Source organism: Pseudochaenichthys georgianus, chromosome 6, assembly GCF_902827115.2.
Source record: "Pseudochaenichthys georgianus chromosome 6, fPseGeo1.2, whole genome shotgun sequence".
In the NCBI taxonomy this organism is placed as follows: domain Eukaryota; kingdom Metazoa; phylum Chordata; class Actinopteri; order Perciformes; family Channichthyidae; genus Pseudochaenichthys; species Pseudochaenichthys georgianus.
In genome coordinates this window covers 27,079,220-27,105,868 of record NC_047508.1, presented here as the reverse complement: position 1 = coordinate 27,105,868, position 26,649 = coordinate 27,079,220, and the positions used below count along the sequence as shown (strand labels likewise).

General features: G+C 42.4%; 1 protein-coding gene across 1 annotated transcript; it reads left to right on the top strand.

Annotated features, from left to right (window-relative positions):
- Positions 1–1,002: 1,002 nt before the first annotated feature.
- otogl (otogelin-like) lies at positions 1,003–26,324 on the top strand. Its single transcript, XM_034084495.2, has 57 exons — positions 1,003–1,270; positions 1,689–1,731; positions 2,034–2,079; positions 2,316–2,394; positions 2,508–2,600; positions 3,699–3,853; positions 4,048–4,169; positions 4,353–4,558; positions 5,115–5,239; positions 5,585–5,691; positions 5,853–5,959; positions 6,074–6,199; positions 6,289–6,397; positions 6,481–6,527; positions 7,073–7,218; positions 7,319–7,445; positions 8,097–8,274; positions 8,380–8,504; positions 9,101–9,310; positions 9,599–9,767; positions 9,910–9,984; positions 10,238–10,281; positions 10,550–10,715; positions 11,213–11,320; positions 11,559–11,697; positions 12,430–12,564; positions 12,706–12,852; positions 12,984–13,103; positions 13,304–13,420; positions 14,727–14,883; positions 15,115–15,141; positions 15,267–15,446; positions 15,538–15,816; positions 15,914–16,031; positions 16,120–16,199; positions 16,743–17,593; positions 18,040–18,217; positions 18,356–18,498; positions 18,794–18,817; positions 18,942–19,034; positions 19,128–19,317; positions 19,930–20,147; positions 20,412–20,553; positions 20,654–20,839; positions 20,974–21,186; positions 21,413–21,517; positions 21,620–21,727; positions 21,860–21,961; positions 22,045–22,149; positions 22,303–22,343; positions 22,453–22,516; positions 22,610–22,788; positions 22,954–23,058; positions 23,129–23,248; positions 23,881–23,926; positions 25,424–25,503; positions 25,614–26,324. Exons 1-57 carry the CDS (start codon positions 1,198–1,200, stop codon positions 25,812–25,814), a joined length of 7,779 nt encoding a protein of 2,592 aa, XP_033940386.1. The 5' UTR covers positions 1,003–1,197; the 3' UTR covers positions 25,815–26,324.
- The last annotated feature ends 325 nt before the right edge of the window (positions 26,325–26,649 follow it).

The following is a 26,649-nucleotide window of genomic DNA, read 5'->3' as shown; positions in this document are numbered from 1 at the left end:
AGATACTCATATGAGTGTTATTATTTCTCTACTTTATGTTTATATTATTATTCACTGTTGCATTTAGCTAAATGCTTGGATGGATATATGTGTTCTAAATGTCCATTTGAAACACAACACAATAGAAGTGATTCTTATAAAGCTAAGAAAATACATTGGAGAGTGAAGAGTCTTGGAGAACAGCCCTAAATAAGAGAAATGCAAAGCTAAGAGTTGGGGCCTCATCATTAATAGACATTTTCTCTGCAGTATAGCAACCAGGAAGGATGAACAGGCTAGAGTCACACCAATAATATGATTAAATGTTCATCTTTGAACATTTAATCACTTTGAGAAGATGGATGGATGGTTCATCTTTGTTCCGAATAATCTATATTATTTCAAAACTAATACTTTTATTTACAAGAAAAAAATGTTTTCATGGGAAATAGGCAGTAAACATTGCTCATTCCTTTCAATGTATTGGAAAATGGTGGTGAAATGACTATGAGCACAGAACTGAGCTTCAGGTTGCCAGGCATGTAGGCTAATAGCGTTTTTTTTCTCCGTAGGCCTACATTTTTAGAAATAATTCATATTTGAATAAAAACATTAAATATTGTATAGTTAATTATCTTCAGCCAGAAAATAATCCCCCTTACTCTTTGTTTGATCAAAACATAAAAATATATAATATTTACAACAGATATTTATCCTACTTAGTTCAGAGACAGAGACAGTTTACACCCAGCTAACTAGCTTAACTAAAGCTATCTCGTGTTACAAGTGCAATTAGCGAGTTAAATGAAACTTTCTGCCCTCTATTTAGCTCATTGGCAACGCAGTTCTGATCCGCTAATGTTCACGTCAGAAGTTGTCATACGCAGGTCATGACATGTGGTCAGACAGAAATGTAACTTTAGAGGGAAAACCTCTGTGATGGAGCGACACACTATCACAAATACCACTGAGGCTAAAAACCCAGTCTGTGTGTGCTGGCTGAGAATGTTGGAGTGACAGAGAGCAGCTTATCTGCCCACACAGGTGGAGGCTGGTCGTCACCTGCTCAGAGGGGCTGTCGCCACCAGGTAGGTTTCACCGAGTTATAGGAAAGACCAGGCATCGTCCCGGAGCTAACACACATCCTGAAACCTTCCCTTCCGGGACCATTGAGATGCACCGTTAACGTTTCGGCGGGACTTCCTTTCGGACTCTGAGATGAACTTAAAGTGGACAGTGAAACGATTTCTTCTTATGTCGTTATCAATCTCCCACTTGCTGTTACTTGAGGGTGAGTATGATAGTTTCTCTCCTCCAAAATGGTATAATTGTCCTGCTAAAAAGTTTGCTAAACACAGATGTGAGTGTGAACTATATATTACACAACATAGTGGTATATTATTGGATCTAATAGTCAATATTCTTTGAGTCACAATACCCTTGTACTACAAGCTCTTTTGGAATATTATTTAAGTTACATTTCTGATTTTCTTTATCATCTGTCACAGGTAATTTACCTATACAATAAAGCCTAGCCTGCATTGTTTTAAAATGCCCCTCCCTATTATATTGTGTCCTCACTGTTTAATCCTAATAAATGTCATATATGCGACTTAATGTTTCTTATTTATTACATCTGGACCTCCCTTTCACCAAATTACAAAGAGTTTTTACTTTTAAAATTGTATGTTGTTTTATTTTGTGTTTAGGAGCTCAGAGCCGACTTTCAGTGGCTGAAGGAAGACTACAAAGGTAAATCAAAGGAATTAAATTGTGATTCTGTCAAACAGTATGGTAAACATATAATTAATATTATTGAGCAAAAAGATCATCCAATTGTACAGGCTGACACTGATAAATGATTTGCCATTTATGTTTCTGTCACTAGAGTGTGTGGCAGAGACTGTGTTAGAGTGTGTTTGTGCATGTGCACTTGTGCCTGTGAGGGTTCAGTTAAGAGTAGTTTGGATTCTGAATTCAAGTGGTGTAAAGTGCACTTAAGTCTCCCCTCTGACTGTTTCTTCCCACTAATGTGCATGTTTGTGTGTGTGCAGAAGAGCTAATGCACTTCGGAGGAAACGGGATCTCCTTGGGGAGGAGGTTGGTACACTACACCTAAGAGAACCAGAGGAGGTCAGGGCACCCTCATGCGCACAACACCTTAAACGGCACAAAGCTGTCTTTGTAACGAATGAGACTTGCTCACAAACCCATACACTTTCTCCCACTCAGCCTGACGCAACTCTAAGCTTACAACAGGTCACCAACAGTACAGAAATGTGTCATTGATGTGGTTAAAGCTTGAGAACTATTTTAAGTGTTAATTGTTTCCCAAGACATACAGACCTCTGCTGTCGGAGGGTGGTCTACCACGCAGCATTTTACACAACTACACAGCCAGAGATTCCTCTTCAGGTAATTACACAACTTCTGAAGCTTCCATTATTGCATTAACAGAAGATTAAAACTATCATTACCCAGATAAACTGGGCTAAGTGATCATGAGGTGTGTGTTTTTTTTCCCCCAGAATATTGTGGCTGCCTCAATGGTGGCTGGTGTCAGGAGAGCGGTGTGTGTGACTGTGCTCAGTTCCAGGCATTGGGAGACCGCTGCCAGATCAGTGAGTAATATACACACACACAATTTACCACACGCACAGTGTATGTCTTCCTTTGTTATCAAATCTTCAAATCAGATTTATCAGAATATCATCCACATGGAAACCATATTCTTGATTGATAAGCACCCTTCCTGTATGCAACAGAGTATGTGATTAGCAGGTGTACAACTTTTTAATAACGGCATACACTATACAGTTACACACTCAGTTATACAGGAATGTGTGTCATTCAACAAACAACAATTACATGCACACACTCCAGTATTAATTATCAGATTTCCCTATCCGTCTCTCTCTTTCTATTTCCCTCCCTATCTCTCTTTGAATCATGTGCACTAAGGAAATAGGGTCAGGGTTGAGTGATGGAGTTTCTAGTTTCTATATTCTGAACAGACTCCTTATACAGTTATCAGGAGATCTGAAGTCAGAATTATTGTACATGTAAAGACATTTTTTCATTTCAACAAACTAATTTGATGTTGGCCCACCTGTTGGAAACAATATAGCCCCTTAGGGACTTGTAACTGAACTGATACTTGAAATGAAATCCTGGAATAGACATTAGCATTAAAGGATAAGCCTCATCTTAGACTCATAATCAAGCTTCAAAGCTTCAATGTACATTTTGAAGATTAGGATTACCGAGCTGATGCCACAGTTCTAAAAATGTTAAATAAGATTTGGAATTTTCTGGTGATTAAAATGTGTAAAGAATCATTTACAAAACAGGGAACAGGCAATTTCAGATTTCTTACCAGCATGTAAAGCTTTGCGCTGATCAGATTAAAGGACATGACTCACTATCAAACACCCCCACTCCCTCAGATTTTGGGAAGGGTCTTAAGCGGCATCTTGGCATCACCAGTTACGGGGATTTCCTGTAACAAGAGGCTTTTTTTGAGAAAGGCACTCATTTTCCACTGATAAGTTAAATGAAATTAAAGATGGTGAAAGATATAAAGATGATAAAAGAGATAGAATGTATGACTTTGAGCAAGTGTCAATTTCCACTGAAATCCATTTGTGTTACCACATGAAACTGATCCCCTTCATCATCACGAGAATGTTGTCTGAGGGAATTGCCCATTTTCCTCTCAGTACCTAACCAGGGCCAGGATAGAGACGGGATCTGCAGGTCGTGGGGTCAGCACCACTACGAGACATTTGATGGAATCTACTTCTTCTACCCGGGAACCTGCTCTTATATCCTAGCCCAGGACTGCCACTCAGCTGCACCACAGTACACGGTGTGGGTAAGAGCATAAAGAGAGAAATTACCCACTGCTGTATTGAAAACCCATGTAGATACATGTGTAATCAAAGAAGCATATTGATTCTATTTTAACAAAGAAAACTGTAGAAGATAAATAAATACAAGTAAAGACATTTCCATGCTAATTCCTCAGTGACCCTTTCATTCTCTTCCATGGTTTTTACATGTCCTCAGGTCCACAACAGCAGAGTGTGTGACAGAAGTGTGTATTCATGCCCCAGAGCTCTCAGTCTGTTCTTCCCAAATGAGGAGGAGATCCACATCTCTGGATATCAGGTCCACCAGGGAGGCCGCAGGTGCGTGTGTGTGTGCATGGGTTTCATTTCTGCTGTAAGAAAAGTTCAGATAGATTTTCAGACTATTCAATAAAAACTTCTTGCTGAAACCATAAGAAAATATATATATAGTATTTCATACCATCACCATTATGATTTTCACGAAGTTTACTTTCTCTGCCACGTCTGTCTCTTTAATCTCAGGTTGAGTCTCCCTCACACTGTGGGCAGTGTTTTTATTGAGCGACTGGCAGATTATCTTCTGGTGAAGAGTGTGTTTGGCTTCTCTTTGGCCTGGGATGGAGGCTCGGGGGTCTACCTGAAGATGAGCGAGGAGCACCAGGGGGCTCCCTGTGGTCTGTGTGGGAACTTCAACCATCTTGCCGGGGATGATCTCACCACATCCCGTGGTAAGACCGGCCTTACCGGCCCCCTCATCCTCTTATTCCTTCACTCAGCACCAACAATAACCTCAATTATTATGATTATACACTCAGCACTGATTCTTGCCAATTATTGTAGCGCTGGGACCTGGAGAGACCAAAGTGAAAGGATAGGGGAGAACTGATAGTTCTGGTTTCAATGGCTGGAAGGAGCAATAACTCTTCCTGAAATGACTGGAAATATGACCTGCTGTCCCCCACTTCTTTGAGCAGAAAGCTGTCCCGTAGAGGGAGGAAGAGCTCCCAGGAAGAGAGTAACAAGTAGAAGGGATCCGACCATAAACATAGTATTGCCATGGTGCATCTATAAACAAAGAGTTTTGATCAGATTTCCTCTTGTTTGATGACAATAAAGATGTATGTAAATTCACCATGTCTTTCGTATTGTTATTGTATACATGGTTAAATAGTCAACTGTACAGTGTCTTGTGAATGTGCTTTACTATTCATTTTTTTGTGTGCTTTTGCCGTTCGTGTGCTCGATGAACATACATACTGAATATGTGGTGGATGTGTTTTTTAGGCATTCGGACAGACGAGCCTGCAGTGTTTGCTAACAGCTGGGCAGTGGACCTGCCTCATGAGAGAGCCTGTCCCTCAGTAGACAGTGACTTCAATGGGCCCTGCCACTCTGAGTCAGACATGGATGTAAGACCTCATAAAAGCAATGTTTATACTCGGTATTACTATTTCACTCAATTGTGTGTTAAACCAATATTTTGTACCTGATAGCAGATACTAGCTAAGTTAGCTTTTGCATGATTATATCTTAAAGGGTAACCTTGGTACTTTTTAACCTGGACACTTTTCTCCCATGTTTGTGAAACTAGTCACTTCACTACTCAAGTTACCCTTCACAAAAAACTGGCATCTCTGTTAAGGTTGAAAGGGCTTGGTCCTTTGTTTATTTGTTTGTTCTGCTGTTCTTTTTTTGTGTATAATGTAATGTGCTTTAAATTCCCATCATACTTTATTTACTGGGAATTTCTGCAGGATGCCATAGAGAAATGCAGTGCACTTCTCTTCTTCCCGTTCCTGTCCTGTCATGAAAACATTGACCCAAATCCCTTTGTGGCCAGCTGTGTGTCTGACCTCTGCATGTAAGTAAAAACTCTCACTATTGACATGTAATCACAGTTAACAGAGTAAACCTCTCGTCACTAGGAAAACTATATGCTTCAGTTGTTGAGACTGAAAAAACAATAAATGCAGTTTCCCCAAAAACCTTTCATGTCTGCTTGATTTCTATTTTTTTTTCCAGATCTGATGACGAGGAAACATTTTGTCGAGCGTTGGTTGAGTACACCCGAGCCTGCTCACATGTTGGATATCCAGTCAGAGAGTGGAGGGACAGTTTCCCTTCTTGTAGTAAGTTACTACTGCAGCTCCAAATGCATTCATATTAAATACACATTATTCCATGCTCATGTCCTGTAATCTGTCTTTGTGTAACTCAGGTACTGTATGTTTGTTTGTTTGTAGATGATGGCTGTGAGGAGAGTTTTGTCTATAGAGACTGTATCAGTTGCTGTCCGCCCACCTGTACATTTGAGAAAGAGTGCCTGGGAACCAACTTGCATTGTCTGGACGGCTGCTACTGCCCAGATGGTATTTAATTATCTTCCTAAATGTCAACCTAATTATGTCTAGTTGACTGACCTCTGAACTTACTATAATTGCAATGTTCTTTCCCACAGGTCTTATCCTACAAAATGGAACGTGTATCGCTGTCTCTCAGTGTCCATGTGTTTACCATGGTACGTCATATGTACAAGGACATGTACTTCAACAAGGATGTAGTGTTTGGTAAGTGTTTACATGTGATTTGCAAATAGCATATACTGTAGCTTTGGCAGTGTGCCCTTAACCTACTGAATGTTCTTTGTTAGCGTGTGCATGGGAGGAGTGTGGAACTGCACCGAGAACAACTGCACAGGTGAGTTTCTGCTTTCAGAACAGTTACTGTAAAAAAAAAAATGATATAATTATGAAGGCGAGACACTACACCCAAAAAACATTGTTTTACCATGTTCTTTCAGACAAGTGCAACGAAAACTAATACACATTAAGTTGTTCATTTTATGACACTTTGTCTTTCAGCATCTGTAGATTTCTCCTAAATTCCCCCAAAAAATGTCAGCATTAGATAATGCCTCACTTGCATATTTAAAAGTAACATTTAAGAAAAAAAACAATAATAATAATTGTCCTCAAATGTTCAACCTCAATCCAATTTAAGAGCACTCACATATATTCTGAGGGTTCAAACATAGTTAAAGAATGAGTTTATTTCTATAATTCATAGCTTAATTTATGTAGCATTTATGCCTAATGTGAAAATAGATTTTTGTATTGCTATTGACAGTATGTAACATTTCTTTATGTTAGTAATGCTGCCAACATTTCCTGCTGATATCTATTCGTTTACTGTATAGTTGACCATAATAACTCTTAATTACCTTACCTCTTGTCCTTTCTCAGTGGAGTGTTCGGTGGTAGGTGACATGTTTGTGACCACATTTGATGGTAGGATGTTTCTCCAGCCGGGGACGTGTCAGTACGTCCTGGCAAAGAGCCGCAGCGGCAGCAGGTTCTCAGTCACGCTGCAGTATACTACCTGTTCAGAGGTATGATTGCTTGCTTAAAAACATGCTCACACACTTACCAATGATGCCGTTTCCTTTCTACATTGATATAACCGTATGGTGTGTGTGTGTGTGTCTACAGCACCAGGTGTGTATTCAGTCGGTGACAGTGGTGTTGGATGAAGATGTGAGTCGTCAGATCACTTTGACCAGAGAGGGGGAGGTGATCATCGGTGTCAACCCGGTGCCTGTCCTGCCCTATATCGATGGTAGGAAATCATCAATTCTCTTTGATACACCAAATGCAGTCAGATCAAACTGAAATAATGTCTTTTATACTTTAATGAAACATAATTATTGTCCGTATCTTCTTTTATAGTAATTTCCTCTTTGATCATGTGTTTGATGCAGTGTTCAGTTAGTTTATAAAAAGTATGACTGTGTTCGTAAAACTCCTTTCAAGACGATGACTTGACGGTACTGAAGTCCTTAAACCTTTTTTTAGCTAAAAAAGAAACTAAAACATTATTATTTTTTTGTTGACAGAAAATAGAGGATGAAATATTTTAGCGTTTAATTATTTGAATGCAGTAAACTGGTGTCCAATCCAATCCAACTTCATTTATATAGCACTTTAAAACCTCCAGACCAAAGTGCTGTACAGAGAGATAAGCTCACAAAACATCAAATAAATATACAAACACAAAACAAACCAGAAACAAACACAAAACAAACCAGTCCTGTCCTGTCCTGCGTGCCTCCAATAAGGACGTCAAGTGGACTTTTTTAAAACTTAAACTTGACTGAAAGGAGCATGAGGTACTATAAATACAATTAAAATGCTCAACGACACAGGACTTTAAATTAATAAAATGTCTGACAATATGAACACTAGTTGGATGTCTTTTGCTGGTTTGTAGATTCAGTGGATGTGCGGAAGCTGACCTCAGTGTTTACACAGCTGAAGGCAGGGATTGGTCTGAGGATGCATTATGATGGTCGAGGGGGGCGGGTCTACCTCCAGCTGGAAAGCCAATGGCATGGACATACACTGGGACTATGTGGAACCTTCAATGGAAATCTACGAGATGACTTCCTGTGAGCAAGTGCTATCCATTTATAGATCAATATTAAAAATGTCACTTTACCTGACTATGTTTGTCTGTTTGTGTACATATGTGTGTGTGTACATTGTGTGTGTAGGTCCCCTGCAGGGATGATAGAGGGCACTCCTCAGCTTCATGCAAATGCTTGGAAGGTTTCATCTGCCTGTGTCGCTCCAGTCAACCTGCCAATCATAGACCCATGTGAAATGAACCAGCATAATGGTAACAATGACTTAATCTGTTCTCATATTATTTTGGAAGTAGGCCTACCTGTCATTTATTTCTTTAATTTAATGGAAAATGGAAAGGGTGAGGGTTGGCATGAAATCTACCAAGCTAAAGAATGTACCTAGCATTGACCTGTTACCTGTTTTGACATTGTTGTAAATGGTGTTTGATGTGGTTGCACAGTGTTAGAGATATCGGGTTGAGAGTTGTCTGCCTTCTCTAAAAAATAATGGCACTAAATAACACACAGGTTGTGGTGCTCAAAGCAGCAACAATACAGGATTTTCTTTATACAAAATTAAATCTACCAACAAGTCTCTCGTTCATGAGTAGAAGCATGTGAGTAGTCTTTTTCAGGGGGGTAATAGACATGTGGAAGTATCCTTAGATAATGAACCCTAAATTGCTCCTTTAGGCCAACAGTGTAGAGGGGCTTTTTCACAGCTGATAAATCCACCACTCTGCAACTCACAGCCAAACAATCTAACTGATACTGTGAGATATACTGGTTTTAATTGCAGGGTATCACGTTTGTTCAGACTAAACTTTCAAATGTGTTAAACAGGGTTGTGTGTGTGTGTGTATTCTAGTATTCTATGCATCCCAGTGTGAGGTGCTCATGGGGAGCGTGTTTGCCCCCTGTCATGGCTACATCAGTCCAAACATCTTCCAGCAGCAGTGCCGCTACCAGGCCTGTCGTTGTGGGAGCAGCTGTCTGTGCACAGCACTGGCTCACTACGCCTACCTCTGCTCCAAACACAGCGTCAACGTTGACTTAGGATCACACGTCCCTGAATGCGGTCAGTATTTGGGTTGCTTTTATCCATACTGTTTGAAAATAAAATTGAATGTATGACCCAAAATAGTTTAAAGGAATCAGAAAACGTTATTGCCCATCACTTTTTTGTTTGATGTGGCTCACACAAAATGTGCCTTACTGTGTGTGTGTGTGTGTGTGTGTGTGTGTGTGTGTGTGTGTGTGTGTGTGTGTGTGTGTGTGTGTGTGTGTGTGTGTGTGTGTGTGTGTGTGTGTGTGTGTGTGTGTGTGTGTGTGTGTGTGTGTGTGTGTGTGTGTGTGTGAGATACAGGACTGGTGTGTCTTGGAGGAATGCTGTACCACTCTTGTGTGTCGTCTTGCGGGCGGGACTGCCGTGCTCTATCGAGCACGGAGACGTGTGACCCTAACGACTGTGCCGAGGGGTGTGGCTGTCCAGCTGGCAGTTACCATGACGATGTGCGGCAGCGCTGTGTGCAACTGTAAGACTTCATTAATCTTCCTAACAATAGTCATCAATTTATATTCGGCAGCAACACACATAAACAGTACAGGCAAACACTCGCACAGAAATCACAGTCTTTATGTAATGTAATTAAAATAATGTTGTGATTTTCTCCACAGGTCTCACTGTCACTGTTACTCTATGGGTGGGGTGTCACAGCCAGGGGAGGTGACCTTCAGCGCCTCTGGCCCCTGGTGAGTCACAGCTGGCCTTAACTTCTACTAAAAAGTTTTAAAAAACTCACTTTGGGCTGCTTTCTTGGCTGCAGTGCACACAGTGTGACATCCTCTCTCACACACACTGTCAGATACACTCGAGAAGCAATCAGAGCCTAAGTGATTGTCAAATGAGACGTAGAGCACTTTAACTAACCTTGTGTTTGATAACATTACCCGCTTTCCCAAACACTCACCTCTGTTTTTTCTCCCTTCCTGTCCCCTCTATCAGCCTGTGCAGAAATGGGAAGATGGAGTGTGTGCCAGAGGAAAAAGGTAACCCCCCCTCCCTTCAGTCCCTGCTCTCGTTCTTTCTAAACAACAAAGTGCCGTTTCAGGCTGTGTCCCTCTTGCTGAAATCAAGAGTCTTATGTCTGTGGTTGTAGCTTGTTTCCCATGACTAACTGTTTGATGTCTACGGTGATTGTGGCATTGATTTTGTTCTGTGTGTGTGTGTGTGTGTGTGTGTGTGTGTGTGTGTGTGTGTGTGTGTGTGTGTGTGTGTGTGTGTGTGTGTGTGTGTGTGTGTGCGCGCCTATTGCAGAGGAAGATAGTGTAGAGGTTGGAGAGTGTCCAGAGGGCAAAGTGTACCACAGCTGCACTGAGCAGAGAGGAGGGGTAGCGTGTGCACCAACTTGTCGTAACCTGATGTTGAACCTCACCTGCCCTCCCAACACACCGTGTGTCCCTGGCTGTGTCTGCCCTCCAGGGTAACACAGGCACCTGCTGGCCTCCAATATTCATGTGTATTTCTGTTTTTCAAGACATAAAAAGTCATTTTTTAAGCCCACTTGGTAAAAAATTCACATACGCTTTTGATTGATTTCCTACCTTCCAGAGGTTTCAGCCTATAAAAATCTATTTGCAGATTGTTTAAGCCAGAGGCTGTCTGGAAGATAGTCAGGATTAATTTGTAATCAATGGGTAGAACTACAGATTTAATGTTTTCAAGTTGTACTGATTCAAGGTAGACTGACTGAGCATGCACACACAGTACTGTATACTTTTGTCAGTTGCAGATTAAAAACCTCCGTCATGGCCACCTTGACAATATCTAGTGGAAGGTTATCTTATTTACTTTCCACACCTATAATTCCCAACTGTATTCAAAATCTACATTTCAAGTAACATTTATGTTTTACTGACAAAACTGTTAAGATCACTTACTGCATTATGGGTTATTAATGTTAATGTGTTTCCTATGAAGGCTAGTGATGCACCACAGTGAATGCTACTACCCAGAAAACTGCCCCTGTGCCTGGCTGGGCCTTGAATACCTGCCTGGAGAAAATGTGGAAACACCATGTTACAAATGGTACACACCTTTAATTTACTCCCCATGTGAATTCGCCATAACTAGAAAAAGAGTGAGCCAATTATTGTGTTCCTTCAATTAGTACATATCATTTTTCATCCAGGATTATCAGTCAAAGTCAAAATTAAAGTCAAAATGATGCACTACTTTGTAACAGCCTGTATCTCAGGACATAACATTGTATCTTCCTTATTTCTTTTGACTCTTCTCATGTGTGTCCATCTGTCCGTCTCCTCAGTGTGTGTCACCGTGGCTATTTTAACTGCAGCTACTCACCATGTCCAGCTGTGTGTACTGTCTACAGCGACAGACACTACCACACCTTCGATGGCCTTGAGTACGACTACCACTCTGACTGTCAGGTCTATCTGCTCAAAGTGAGTCGATTGTGTGTGTGTGTGTGTGTGTGTGTGTGTGTGTGTGTGTGTGTGTGTGTGTGTGTGTGTGTGTGTGTGTGTGTGTGTGTGTGTGTGTGTGTGTGTGTGTGTGTGTGTGTGTGTGTGTGTGTGTGTGTGTGTGTACAGTGTTGCATGTGTAAATTAGGGTGTACAATGATATAATTGACTTGACACATTTATAGATTCAGTTTGTGCACATGGAAGATAATCAGGTGGTGATGTCAAAGAAGATGGCATGTGTTTGAGTTTAAGGGAGGAGCCTACTCTGGGTTTCCCGGTAATGACTGATTTGGATCTGGGGCAAAATGTTGGAAGAGAGAGTTGTGTTTAATTAGAGCAGATTAAGGTGTGTGTGAGCTGGTGGGTTTGCACCATGGCAATGCTAGCAGACCTTGTGCAAAGCTGGAGCGGCACAAAGAGACCAGTGTTCACTTCAAACCCCAGGACTCCTGCGCTCCCAGGGATATAGAATTAGAATTAGCAGAACAGACATTCCTATCAGACCCAACAGGCCGCCGGCCACCGCACAGACCTGAACATAATGGAGGTCAGGGCTGTGTCTTAATAGAATAGAGTTGCTTCCTTTTCTTGTCACCTCTCATACTTCCCGATGACACTGTTTCCTCATTGAAGGAATAGGAATGAAATGAGAGGATCTGAGGAGACTTTCTTCCATCCAAAGAGTAATATTGTCTCTTCTCCTGTCACCAGAGCCTAGGAGAAACCGAGGTGTCCATTGTTGCCCAAAACAAAGACTGCTATGAGAGCGGCATTGTGTGCATGAAAATACTTGTCGTTCACGTGGGACTCACCAAGATCTACTTCACCGACAACTCTGGCAACCCTGTACGGTCTCGATTTACCTATCAAGCTGTGTTCATGTTTCTCTTCTTTTACTCTCTTAGATATATTTAAAAAAAAACATATTCAAATATATCCAGTGATTCCTTCTGCTAATATGAATCTACCTTGTTTGTCCTGCCTTAGAGCCCGTCCTCTGTTGTAGGACGCGGTTCAGAATTTGAGCTTTGGAAAGCCGGCTACTACACTGTGGTCCACTTCTCCAGTCAGGACATGACCATCCTCTGGGACCGCAAGACTACTGTACACATCAGAGCTGGACCCCGCTGGAAGGTCCGGACAAGGAGTACATCTTGCAAAATAAAACATTTGTTGTGTCCTTTACCTTAGGTATATTTATGTGATCTGGTATTAGGAATTGAAATTGGAAACATGGCTCAACGTTTTTTTATTTCACCATTTAGGGCTTACTCAGTGGACTATGTGGAAACTTTGACAGTGTGACAGTGAATGACATGACCACATCCAGCCACATGGAAGTCAATAATGCCCAGACCTTTGGAGACAGCTGGTCCCTGGGACAGGTGAGAATCTGTCCTCTCCTCCATTGATTTTTCCCTTGCCCTCTTCACTCTTTCCCTTTGAGTATCTCCCACTCACTCTTACTTTCTAGCCCTCTGTTGCTCCTGTAATTTATATGTGCTGGTCTCCCTCGAGGCCACTGTGATATTTAAGAGTAATCAGACACTCGATCACCTATTGTGTGTGTTTTGTGTGTGTTTAGTGTGAAAGTGACCATGTAGTTGAGCGACCGTGCGAAGGCGATTTAGGCAGACAGCCGTACGCCAAGAGGGAGTGTGCTCTTCTCTACAGCGATGTCTTTGCACCTTGTCACAATGTGGTGAGTCCCATTTAAGTGATGCGCACACACACCCGCACACACGCACGCACGCACACACACACACACACACACACACACACACACACACACACACACACACACACACACACACACACACACACACACATGTCCATAAAGAGGGTGCTATGGAAAGGTTATCTTGCTTGCACCAGGGGAGTAGGGGTTGGTAGGGTTATGGGAAAAGACTCCTAACTGATGGCAGCAAATACATTGTTCCTCATACTAATTACCAAACCAGATCCAAGGCTAACCACACACACACACACACACACACACACACACACACACACACACACACACACACACACACACACACTCACACACACACACACACACACACACACACACACACACTCACACACACACACACACACACACACACACACACACACACACACACACACACACACACACACACACACACACACACACACACACACACACACACTTACTGCATAGGTTTTATTACAGTATTGTAGTTCTCTATGTGGCCAGTAGATGGAGCTGTGTATATACCATAGTACAGGGGCCAGCTCACAAAAGCTGTAGCCAAAGATAAACACTTTCATTCACTTCTTCTGGAGTTCTTCACTTTCGATAGAGATAAACACGATGGACACAAGAACTAATAACATTACTTTTTCAAATGTCTTTGTTGTCAGCTGTGTTACAATTATAGTTTTTTAAATAATTTGATTTTAATGGTTTATTGTTTAGACTCTTAACTGCTGTGTGCAATGCTGTTCTGTATTAAAATATGTCATTACAGCTTCTTCTGCTTTTTAATACTGCGTGTCCTTATCCAACCTTTTGAAATGTATGCCTAATTGTCACCTTGACCAGAGACTACAGAGGAAAAATAGCTTTTTGGCTCTCACAATGTCTCATTATTACTTTGTTTCTTCTAAAATAAACAAAATTAAAGAACAAATTGACGTTTTGATGGGATGAAAGGGTCTGTTTTAGTCCGTTACAGTGTCATTAACACAGAGGCACAGCTAACCTTTGGATGGACCAACTCATAGCTGATGCGTTTTGTCTGTGTGTCATGGAGCTCATCTGATCCCCTCTGCACCAGAGGTTGACCCACATTCCTTTGTCCTGATATCTCATCACTCTTCCACTGTCTGAATTATTGAAAACAACTCGCCCCCTGAACAGTTTCCCCCAGCGAGATTGACCTGCTTCCTTCTATGATTTTTTCTGTGTGTATTAACAGTATGTGTCTGTGTGTGTGTGTGTTTTTTGTTATGAACCATGTATACATACTGTGCACACCCTCCAGGTGGACGTTGCCTGGTTCTACAGGAACTGCCTGACAGACACTTGCAATTGTAACCGTGGGGGAGACTGCGAGTGTTTCTGTACGTCCATCGCTGCATATGCACACAAATGCTGTCAACAGGGGGTCACTATACACTGGAGATCGCCCTCTGTCTGTCGTGAGTACGCACGCACACGCACACACACACACACACACACACACACACACACACACACACACACACACACACATGCTCATAGTACTCTGTGTTGGTCAGAGATGTGACCCCTGCTAACCTCTGTGACCCAATGTCACCAGTCCCTGTTTTCAAAAAGTTACATCTTCTTAGTCACATGCTATGTCAGAGCGGATTAAAAGCTTTTTAACTTCTGAACTTGCTCTCTTTCAGCTTACGATTGTGAATACTATAATCAAGGTATGTTTGAGTGATGAGTATATGTTTTCTGAGAGCTTTTTTGTTCGTTTATCTCTTCTGAACCTTACACACTGCTAGCTTGACACCAGAGTGATTTCCCCTCTGTTTCTCGTGCTTCCCCACAGAGCTAGGCGATGGCCCATTTTCCTTGGTGAGTGCTGTTTATAACGACACCATGTTCGGAGTGAACCGCACCAGCAGCTCAGTGTTTCCTCTGGTGAGAGAGAGACCGGGGCAGCTGCCGGCTCCAGGCTTACTCTTCAACTTCATGATCACAGCCGGCTTGCAGAAGGACAAAACATCACGTGAGCAACCACATTTACACGGCAACACTGTACCACGGCTCGTTTGTTTGTACATGTTGGGTACATGAACCAACATGTCTTATATTCACAGGTGTTCCTGTGGTGTCACTGGAGTCTGCAGAAAGGCCCAACTATTTCCTTGTGGTGTCGGGACCCAGCCGTCTTCAGTTGGAGCAGTGGAGTCGAGGGCCAGAGTTTAATCGCAGAGCAACCTTTACCCAGCACCAGGGGCTGTTTCTGCCAGGTCACACCTCCTTCGAGCTTGTCAGCCAACCTGGAACCTTTCTGATACTGACACGCACTGCTGCACGGGCTCAGAGATACGACACCTCAGAGGGGTTCAAAGCCAGCAGCAGCTTCACACTGGAGGGTCAGGAACACATGCATATACCTAACACGGACACACACATGTTGTCCACTATCACACAGAAACTAACTAATTATGTGTTCTCCCTCTCCTCTGGTAGAGAGCAGTTTTGTGATACCTTATCGTATGATGTGTGAGTGGCGCTACCAGTCCTGTGCGAGCCCTTGTGTCCACACGTGCAACGACCCAGATGCCACGCGCTGCCATTTCCTGCCTCCGTAGGAAGCTTTGCTCATTAAAAGCACCCATTAAATGCTACCAACATTGTCAATGCTCAGGTTCTGAGACTGTTTCTGTATGTTGCAGTGTGGAGGGCTGCTTCCCGCGTTGTCCCAAAAACATGGTCCTTGATGAAGTCACGAGGAGATGTGTCTACATAGAGGACTGTGAGTAGGACAGATTCTTTTTTTAAATGTCATTAATATTCACAACATGTATTATTCAGGCTTCCCAAAGATACCCTAGATAGAACCTTGAAAGTCTGTGAAGTTTTTAAGGAAAAAAAATGCAAGTCCTGAAAGTTTTTGAAAAAGGACAAAAATAGAAATGGGTCATTCAAAGAGCTTGAATTAAAATGATTTGTACAAGAACAAAAATATAAGTTATTTTGACTTTTTCTCTTTTATTAAACACACAGCACAGTTTAAACAATCAAGCCTTTTTCTATTTTTAATTGTTATCTGTGAGTATTTATTAAAGCCTGCAAGTTTTACAAAACAAATTCTCACTTGTGTAACAGTAATAAACGTCATCCTTGTCTCAAACAAAGTTATATTGGGTGCTTGAATTTGAGGGAATTGGGCCTGGAGCGTCCTAGAAAAATCGTTGAATTCGATTTTTAAGGTGTGGAAACCCTGAATGGTTTACATAAATCTTTTTATTTCAATATATTGAAACTATGTATTGAGCATATTATTCTTCTCTACCAGGTGTGTCTCTTCCCCCAACTCCGACACCTTTTGCATATGTGACGCGGTCCAACAGAACCACCACAGAACAACCAACAACCACAACAACCCCTACCACTACTACTACAACTGCAAGGCCCACAACCACTACCACCCCCACAACCACCTCCACTTCCACAACCACTACAACTACAACCACCACCAGAGCAACAACTACCTCCTCCACTACAGTCATGCCCACCACCACCCCTCCCACTACTCCCAGTACAACAGAGGGTGTCACCACTCCACTGACCACGCCTCCATCAACAACTCCTCCTGCTCCTCCCACTACTATTGTTTCGCCCACTCTCACTCCCACAACCCCATCAGAGACGACCACTCACAGCACTACCATGACAACCCCTCCCCAAACTACGGTAACCACAGAGGTCACTACACCCACCACCACAGAGGCTACTACAGTCCCCATGACTCCTATTCCTCCAGCCCCCACTACTCCTACGTCTTCCACTCCAACCTCTACAACCGTTACCACGCCATTGCTATCATCCCTAGTAACTTCCCCTCCAACATCCCCCTCTACAGAGCCGCCAGCCGCTACAACCGCCCACACCTCCGTCTCTGAAACAACCCTGGAAACTAGAACCACTCCTCAGACTACACCCGCCGATACAACCATCGCAATAGAGACCACCAGCCCAACAGAACCCTCAACTGTTGTTATGACAACCACAGCACCGCTTCCTACAACCATCGAGCTCACGACTGAGCCGATAACCACAGAAATAATCCCGAGCCCTGAAACCTCTCCTGTGACGGAGGAGGCAACAACCACACATCCCTTCCTCCTGCCCACCACCCCCTGCACAGTGAGTGTTGCTGTTGTTGTTAAAGTTCAGAACACAGCCAGAAACACACCTTCCTTAAATCTGTACAAATTATGAAGAAAATTGTTTGAATGTTTTTGTTTATTAATAATGAAAAAGAATAATAAATGTATTCATATAGCAAATGTATAACAAAAGATAAAGCTAAAAAGTTAATGAACTCAATGACAACACTACACGTTTCTAAAACAGATATAACAACTTTTTATTTTTTAAACGTATATTAAACAAATATAATAAAAATAATATAATATCCAAAAAGAGATGGGGTCTAACATTTATTTGGAAATTAATCTTTAAAAAGACACTTGCACAAGAAATGTAGAACAGGTTATAAAAGAGTTATGTGATTGTAAATATTATTACAAATACTATATTTTGTGAGATGTTTATATTATTAATATGCACATTATGATCTCTCTCTGCAGCCTCCCTTCTCGTACCGCATCGATGACTGTGCAGAGCTGATCTGTTTCAACGGAGATCTGCTGCTTCACAACTCGTCTCTACACTGTCCCTCCAACACGACCCAGCCCCAGTGCAGTCTGGTGGGCATGCCCCTGCTCATCAACACAGACCCCTGCTGTCCACAGTGGCAGTGCCCCTGTAAGATATGTTGTTTGTAATAAAACCCGTTTTTTTCAGTGATTGAGTTAAGCCATATATAGTGGTTTCAATCCATAATTTATTGCAATGATCTTTGTATGTTGCATGTTTATATTTATACAATTTTCCATTTGCCAGGTCGCTGCACGGTGATGTCAGACCTGCGTGTTATCACATTCGATGGCAACAACGTGGCTTTGTATGATAACGGCTCCTACATCTTGGTTAACCTGCCCAGAGAGACTATTATTGGCACTGTGGAGAAATGTCCGACCAGCCAGGTAACATCTAGAGTTTACAAGGTCTCTCTGAGAACGGAGACCTCTGCCAAGGCCATTTCCATACATTGAAAATGATGAATGTACAGTATAACCCCCATGTGATTTGCATCCGCTCACACATTTAAAGGGGTTCTTTTTGGCTCACGCTTTCTATAGAAATCTGGCCAGTAGTTCTTCTGTAATCCTGACAAACAAACTTAACCAAGTACATTAATTCCTTGGCAGAGGTAATGGTAATATGAACTCTTTGAAAGGACATCTTACATTTTTTGTGAAATATTTGTTTCCTTTGTAGAGTGTAAACTCCATCAGACGAACCGTGAGTACAGCCTCTTTCCCCACTAGAATTCCCTTCAATTGCATTTGCATCAACATCCAAATCTGTTATTTTTTAAGGAATATTATCTTGTACCATTACATTATTTAATTTCTTTCCCCTTCAGAGTCCAACAGGTGGAACATCCGGTCTGTGTTTTAAGAAGCTCAACATTACTACCTCCTCATACAGAATTATAATCAACAGACTCGATCGCAAGGTCAGTTTCTACAACTAACTTACAGTCAGGGGTTCAACTTATACCACACAAATAATGTGGTTCTTGTATGCTGATGTGTCCTGCTGTCTCCAGGTGACAGTAAACTACAGACCTGCTAGACTTCCATTCTCTCGTCATGCTCTCTATGTGGAGGACACAGGCAGCATGTACCTGATCCACACACCTGGAGGGGTCAGCATACAGTGGTATCACAGCACTGGTATCATGGTGCTGCAGTACATCGCTACTCATAATGCATCTGTGCCCACTCGTGGCCTGTGTGGTGAGTCCACACACACACACACACACACACACACACACACACACACACACACACACACACACACACACACACACACACACACACACACACACACACACACCAGCTTTGAATACATCATCACCAGCCTCATTTATCTAAGTGCCAGCTATCAGCACCTAAAGGCCTAATGCCTAACAGCAACATCACTTTGACTTGAGTCATTATGGGATATGACAATTTTAAATGTTGAGGGCCATTTGGTGTGATTAAGGGGATAGTTTAGATTGTTTGAAATGGGGTTGAATCTGGTACTTATCCAAAGTCAGTAGGTAATGACCTACAGTAGATAAAGGTTGGCACCAGTTTGGAGAAACAGACAGGAGTACAGGCTTAAAAAATAAAGCATTGTACTTTGCTGCCGTGGGCCAGGGCAGCAGAAAAAAACATGGATAAGAACCTTCATAAATGGAATCAAATCAAATCTAATCTACTATATACCCCACTTAAATACATCAGAACTATCTCTTTATGTGGTTTAAAACACACATCATGTCACTCCACTTATTATAACTCTAACACACACACACACACACACACACACACACACACTCACACACACACATGTGACGTCAGGTTGCTGCGATGGGAACCCTGAAGATGACCTGAGGCTGCCCAATGGTACGGTGGTCAGAGAGGTGGGGGACATGGTGCTCTTCCTGCAGGCCTGGAGGGTCCACACCACGGATGAAACCGAACACACACGCAAGGTCGGAGACAACTGCACCATCGGGGACTGCTCCAACTGCCTCTCCATGCTCCACCAGAGAGCCTTCATGCCATGCCACAGCAAGGTAGCTACAGTATTCACACAGCATTTACAAGCCTGTTAAGTTACTTTGCCATGAAGTCAGTATTGAAAAGTTAATGGATTGATGCGTTGAAGACGAAGAATGACAACAAATTTGACAATTTAGTTAATCAATTTTTTCAACAAAAAATCACAACAATCTTTGGTTGAAGCTCCACGAATGTTTTTTTCCTCAATATGTTTTTTATCATTGGGAAATATATTTGACATATCCCTGCATGATTTTGGTTTGGTTGTCTGTCTGCAGGTCTCTCCGGAGCAGTTCTGCGACATCATGTGGGCGGGGGACCTTCACTACAAGGATCACCAGTGTGACTTTCTGGCGGCGTACGTTGCGGTCTGCTACACACATCAAGTCTGCATCAGCTGGAGACGACACAACTTCTGCCGTAAGGAGACACAGGCGAAGAAATTACACACACGTACGCAGATGTACTCATTTGTATTTTTCATTTGCTCTTGTAATGCTAAGTGCCTGTAATCCTGTAGCATTGCGGTGTCCCCCTGGTAAGGAGTACCAGCCGTGTGTGAGCACCTGCGCCAGCCGCACCTGTGTGAACAGAGAGTACTACGAGGAGACCACCTGCTCCTTCATCAGAGAGGAGTGTGTGTGCCGCGGTGGAACCATCCTGCACCGCGCTGACTCCCCTTACTGTGTAACTGAGGACCGCTGTGGTGAGTGATAGAGTAATTACATGCCTTTGTGATGAAAACTGCACTGACGGAGAGACTGAATTAGTTTTTGACTGTGCCTTACATTACTCCCAGACTCAATTACTGTGTAATTTACTTGGTCCTGCTGTATCCAGTATGCACAGATAATGAGGGTAACCCACGGGCCCCTGGTGAGGAGTGGAATGGCTCTGCTCGCGGCTGCTGTCTGTACAGGTGCATGGAGAATGGCTCTGTGGTGGCTGTGGAGCCAGACTGCCACTCTGTCCCCACCCCGCTGTGTGAGAGGGAGGGGGAGTATGTCCTGGATGTGCTGGAAGAAGGAGCCTGCTGCCCCAAGAAGATCTGCGGTGAGTCCAAATACTTAGTTCTGGTGATTGCATTCAATGATTTAATCTTTTCCCATAATTACGCCTACAAGTCCCACCCTTTTATAGTTATGTTATTATTCTGATGATGGTTTACCAATTTTGTAGCTAACCTGTATACTTCTAAATACAAGACGATAAGATAATACAATTTCAGTGAACATATGACTCATTACATTTCCTTTTTTTTCTACTTCGCTACCGTCAGAGTGCAACATGACCATCTGTGACAGTGATGCTCCACCTTGTGATAACGGGAACCGGCTAGTGATTGGTTACAGCGCTCTGTCCTGCTGCCCTGAGTACAGATGTGGTAAAATCCAACGTTCTCTTTTCATTCCTGCAAAGTGTTTAAACATGTTGTATACTCTTTTTCAATGTGAATTTTAACTTTGACTAAACATGTCTTTCTTAGAGTGTGACCCCATGGCCTGTCCTCCCGTGTCGGCCCCCAACTGCAGGGAAGATCAGTTCTTAGTGGAGGTCAGAGGATCCAGATCCTGCTGTTACTCTTACCTGTGTGGTACGTTTTAATTGTGTTTCACAGGTCAGTCTGTGGTGTGAGGTTGGACATCTGTTATACCTCCATTCTTGGCACCTCCATCAATTACAGCAACACAACTGAATGTATTGCTTGTGTTTTCTGTCTGAGCAGTGTGTGAGTCATGTATTGAACCCATTCCAACGTGTTCACATGGAGAAATTCTGGCTGTGGATCTAAACACAACCAACAGCTGCTGCCCGCAGTACCATTGTGGTAAGCGTGTGAGTGTGTGTTTATTTGTGTTGTTATGTCTGTGTCTTCAAAGGCATTTTTATATTTTGTTCTATGTATTGCAGTGTGTGATGTCAACCTGTGCCCTGAATCATCTGTGACCTGTGCACCTGGTCTTACTTTGGTTCAAACTGCTGTCCCGGGACATTGCTGCCCGCGGCACCACTGCGGTACACACTCAAAAACACTCATACATACAGATACATCATTTTTTTGCTGGTGTGTGTTGAGTTGATACTTTGACTAATCTCAGAAGTTGATATGCTTGTCACGTACTTCCACAAACATCAAGCCACCTCTAACTTCCACTCTGTCTCTCCCAGAATGCCAATGTGGGGACAGCTCTCTCCCCATCTGTCAGGTGGTAAGTCAGCAAAAAGGCTGCATTACAAGTCAATGTCGAATCAAGTCTTTGTTATAAGGGAGAAAAAGTGAGCAAATTCTGTTGAGTCAGCACTCTGTTTTACTTTCAGGGGGAAGTGTCTGTCGAGGTTTCAGATGGAAGCCCTAACTGTGGCTGTCCTCAGCATACATGCCGTATGTGTAACACCCGACTAGTGTGACAATTGATGCTGTAGACATTGTTTCATCCACTGCTCCACATTACTCACTTTCCATTTGTGTTTATAGAGAAGGACGAGGTGTGTATTTTCCAAGGGGTTACAGTGCTGGGCCCAGGCCAGTCTCTGGTTCAGTACTTCGAAGGAGAATTGTGTTACACCGTCCACTGCCTGCATCAGAGAGATCCAGACTCTGGCTTCTACGCCATGGAAATAACATCCGTCAACTGCACCCAAAAATGTGGGCCAGTATGTATCCTACATATTACAACATTTTGAGTTTTTTGATTGATTTTTGTGAGGGGCATTTGTCTGATTAAATATATTTTACTGGAGCTTATAGAACATGCCCCATCCAATTGTCTTCCTTTTTGCATGTTGTACTCACCCTTTTACGTTTGCATCATCTTAAAGCACCAGGTGTATACAACATCTACGGACCCTCATGTGTGCTGCGGCTCCTGTAAAAATGTCTCCTGTACATTCACCAACGAAAATGGGACAACAGAGCTTTCCGCTGTAAGAACAAACACATCCATGCATCAATGCTCCACTTTCTGAGCAGTACTGAGTCTGATTGTGTGTGCAGGCAGGGAGTTCCTGGGTGGAGAACTGCACCCGCTACGACTGCATGGAGACAGCAGTGGGAGCCGTGATACTGGCCTCTGGGGTGGTCTGCCCGCCTTTCAATGACACATTGTGTCTTCAGGTCAGGACCTCTAACTGTGCTACAGTGTATATCCCAACTCATGGTTGGACTTTTGAAGCCAATTGTTGTTTACATTCAAGGCAAGGCAAGTTTATTTATATAGCTTTCAACACAAGGCAATTCAAAGTGCTTTAAAAAAAATTGAAGACATTAAGAGCATGTAGATAGGTTTAGTCTATCTAATGCGCCATTATAGGTTTTACATCATTGAAATAATTGTATGAAATATAATACAAATTCAAGTATCAGAATTGAACATTCCCTGCTAACATTTTATAGATTTTTTTCTTTGACAGCAATTTATTTATTTACTTTCAACTATTGTGAAAAAAACAAAATATCCCCCTAGGGGGATTAATAAAGGTTAATCTTCTTCTTCTTCTTCTTCTTCTTCTTCTTCTTCTTCTTCTTCTTCTTCTTCTTCTTCTTCTTCTTCTTCTTCTTCTTCTTCTTCTTCTTCTTCTTCTTCTTCTTCTTCTTCTTCTTCTTCTTCTTCTTCTTCTTCTCTGCCAGTTATAGCTGTAGGACTATTGATTGGTGCACCAGTATTATATTGTGTATTTTGGACTCTTGTGTCCCTGTAATTGTGTTTCCCATTAACTGTAGTTCCTCGTCTTACTCTCTTCTTGCAGAATGGCGGTGTGGTTCAGAGCTATGTGGACGGTTGCTGCAGGACATGTGAGTCTCCACATTTATTTGATGCTTCTGGTAATGCTTTGAGCTTTCAATCAGAGGGGTGAGCGCCTTGTTGCCTGGCAGTGGATGGGCTTATTGGCTGAGTGGTTGGGGGTGTGGCCTGTTGTAGAAGGGTGGAGATACAGCCTGTTGTTGGCCCGTCTCAATTAATTTCCGAGTTTGTCCCAACATTTTCTGTTTTTTCGGCAGCACAGCTGAGAAAAAAAAAATTAAATATAATTTGGGACCTGTGAACTGTTTGATTTGTCTTTATTAAAAGGATAAGGAGTAATAGGATATTGCTAGCTGGTGTGAATTGAAGCTTTAATGAACATGCAGCGGTGATGTTTTCTCTCTCTGTGGATTCGGGATTGCAGCCTCGCCCGCTTGCCTGCTTTTGCAGCGACCTTGCAGTTCTGCCAATCAGGGCGCTCCACAGTGAGCGTTTTAACAATGAGGATGCGTGATGGTGCAGGGGTTGGAGTTTGCCCTGCTGAGCCGCTCTTTGTAGTACATCAAATGACTGAGTTCCTTGGCCAGCTGCCCGGTGTGGACCAAAAGAGAAATCCATGTGCATGCCAGCTGCACTGATTCCATCCTCTGTGTGTTTGTGTGTGACGCTGAACTGTGTTTTCTGAACCAAACGTAACCTTGTGTGTGTTCTCATGACGTTCTTTGAACCCGGCGGCTGCGATCCCGACGATGCTCCCAGGTGCTGGAGTGGGTGTTTTACCATTTACCGTTAATCCTGTAACCCCCACTGGTAGTACTAACTGTGACACAGGTACCACCATCTTGCACTATCCAATTTACAATAATTCTTTGGACACTCAGTGACTCATCCACTTGCACTTTCAAGCTTTGTGTGAATGTGAGTCTATTTTTACGATTGCTTTCACATTTTTTCCTCTCTGGTTAACTTCCAAATCACACTACACATGAACATCTAACCTTGCACACATCTCTAGTGTGAAACCGTACATCAGACAATATGCAATGTTAAATATACTATTTAGCTTCACCATATTAAAGTGTTAACAACAGTTGTGAAACAAAATAAGCCGTCTAGTAAATTCATTGTATGTATTAATACATTCCAGCCCTATTCACAATCCCTTTAACCATCTTTGATTGGCTTTAAAGTAAGGTTAAGTTTAGGTCAATAGCCAATAGGAGAGCCGGATCTCTGCTGCGAGAACTATGCCTCCCGTTACCCACCTGTCAATCAAAAAAAGCTCCTACTGCTGGGCAACAAAGAGCCCTGCTCAATAGGCCTTTCAGGGCTGTGTGAGTGACAGATCTCTGCAGTAAAATTATCAGTGTGTTTGTGTGTGACAATATGTTTAACAGTGTGTGTGTGGGCATTTCTTTGTGTACGTTTGAACTTGCATCTTCATGTTTTCTGCTGTTAAATGGTATGTCCTGTTGGTAATATTATTCCTCTGAAAGTATTGTGTGTCTATCTGTATGCATCTTATTTGTGTGTGAACATGTGTGTAGGTAAAGAGGATGGTAAGACATGCAAACGTGTGGCCATTCGAACTACCATTAGAAAAGATGACTGCAGGAGCAATGCGCCGGTGAGAGAAGAGAGCATGCTTACTTATTTAGGAGGCCGACTCAAAATGTTTAAAACATTATACAAATATTATGCATTGCTCTATATGTCATCAGCCTCTTTCGTTTACAGGTAACAGTCTATTCTTGTGATGGGAAATGCCCGTCTGCCACCATCTTCAACTTTAACATCAACAGCCACGCCCGGTTCTGTAAGTGCTGCCGAGAGAGTGGACTACAAACTCGCTCTGTTACACTGTACTGCTCTCGCAACGCCACAGTGGTGGACTACAACTTCCAGGAGCCTCTGGACTGCTCCTGCCAGTGGAACTAAAAACAAGGCCATGCAGAAAAGTGAACCAAAGCTTAAAGAATGTATGAATAGAGGGATGAAATCTTTTTAAAGTACTGATAAAGAAGCAAACTAGCTATTTGTCATTGTATTTGTCACTATAGTACACTTTATTACACTGACCATAAGTTGTAGTTTTGAAAATAACTGATATTAGTTGGGAAGTAGTTTTCAAGTTTCTTTAAGACCTGCTGTGCCAACCAAGTCAGCTTGCTACTGTAGTGCTCTTAAGGGATGGTAGGATGCCGTTAGCCTTGATGTATATTAACAATTAATATCATGTTGACACATATTTTGTTGCATTTTTTATATCCTTTGTCGGGTTCAAATAGTACTCTGGTGTGCCTTGGAAGATACATTTAGCCTTTGTAAAAAATTAAAGTTATGCCAAGGATTGTTTTGTTAGAAAAGTTTAATGAGTTTCTGAAATGTGACCTTTGCGCTCTTTGTAGTTTCTGTATTTTGAAGTAAAGTAGGGGAATAAAAGATTTAACAGTGTCTTTTTGTGAATTATTGAAACATTGTCTGCCATCTTGACCTGAAATGTGTCCTTTTTACGCACTCTTTGGGTTTCTCATTCTCAAAACCTTTTTAAAAGCTCATACTCATCCTGATTCAGCCTCTGTGGTGCTGACATGTGTTTGTGTTTCCCTCTAAGAGGTTATTGCTGTGTGGGAGTCCCCTCTTCATAACAGAACCCCTTAGTGGACTCAGCTCTTTGCCTGTCAATCATTTCTCCCTTTCACATTCCTGTCATTCCACTTGGGCTAGCACTTCCACCACACCCAAGGCCTGAGCCAAACCATGAGCAATTTTG

Coding starts and splice junctions, on each gene's coding strand:
- otogl (XM_034084495.2), top strand. CDS start 1,198: ATGAACTTAAAGTGGACAGTGAAACGATTTCTTCTTATGTCGTTATCA. Junction 15,817..15,913: donor CAGCAGCTTCACACTGGAGG/GTCAGGAACACA, acceptor CTCCTCTGGTAG/AGAGCAGTTTTGTGATACCT. Junction 22,789..22,953: donor GCACCCAAAAATGTGGGCCA/GTATGTATCCTA, acceptor ATCATCTTAAAG/CACCAGGTGTATACAACATC.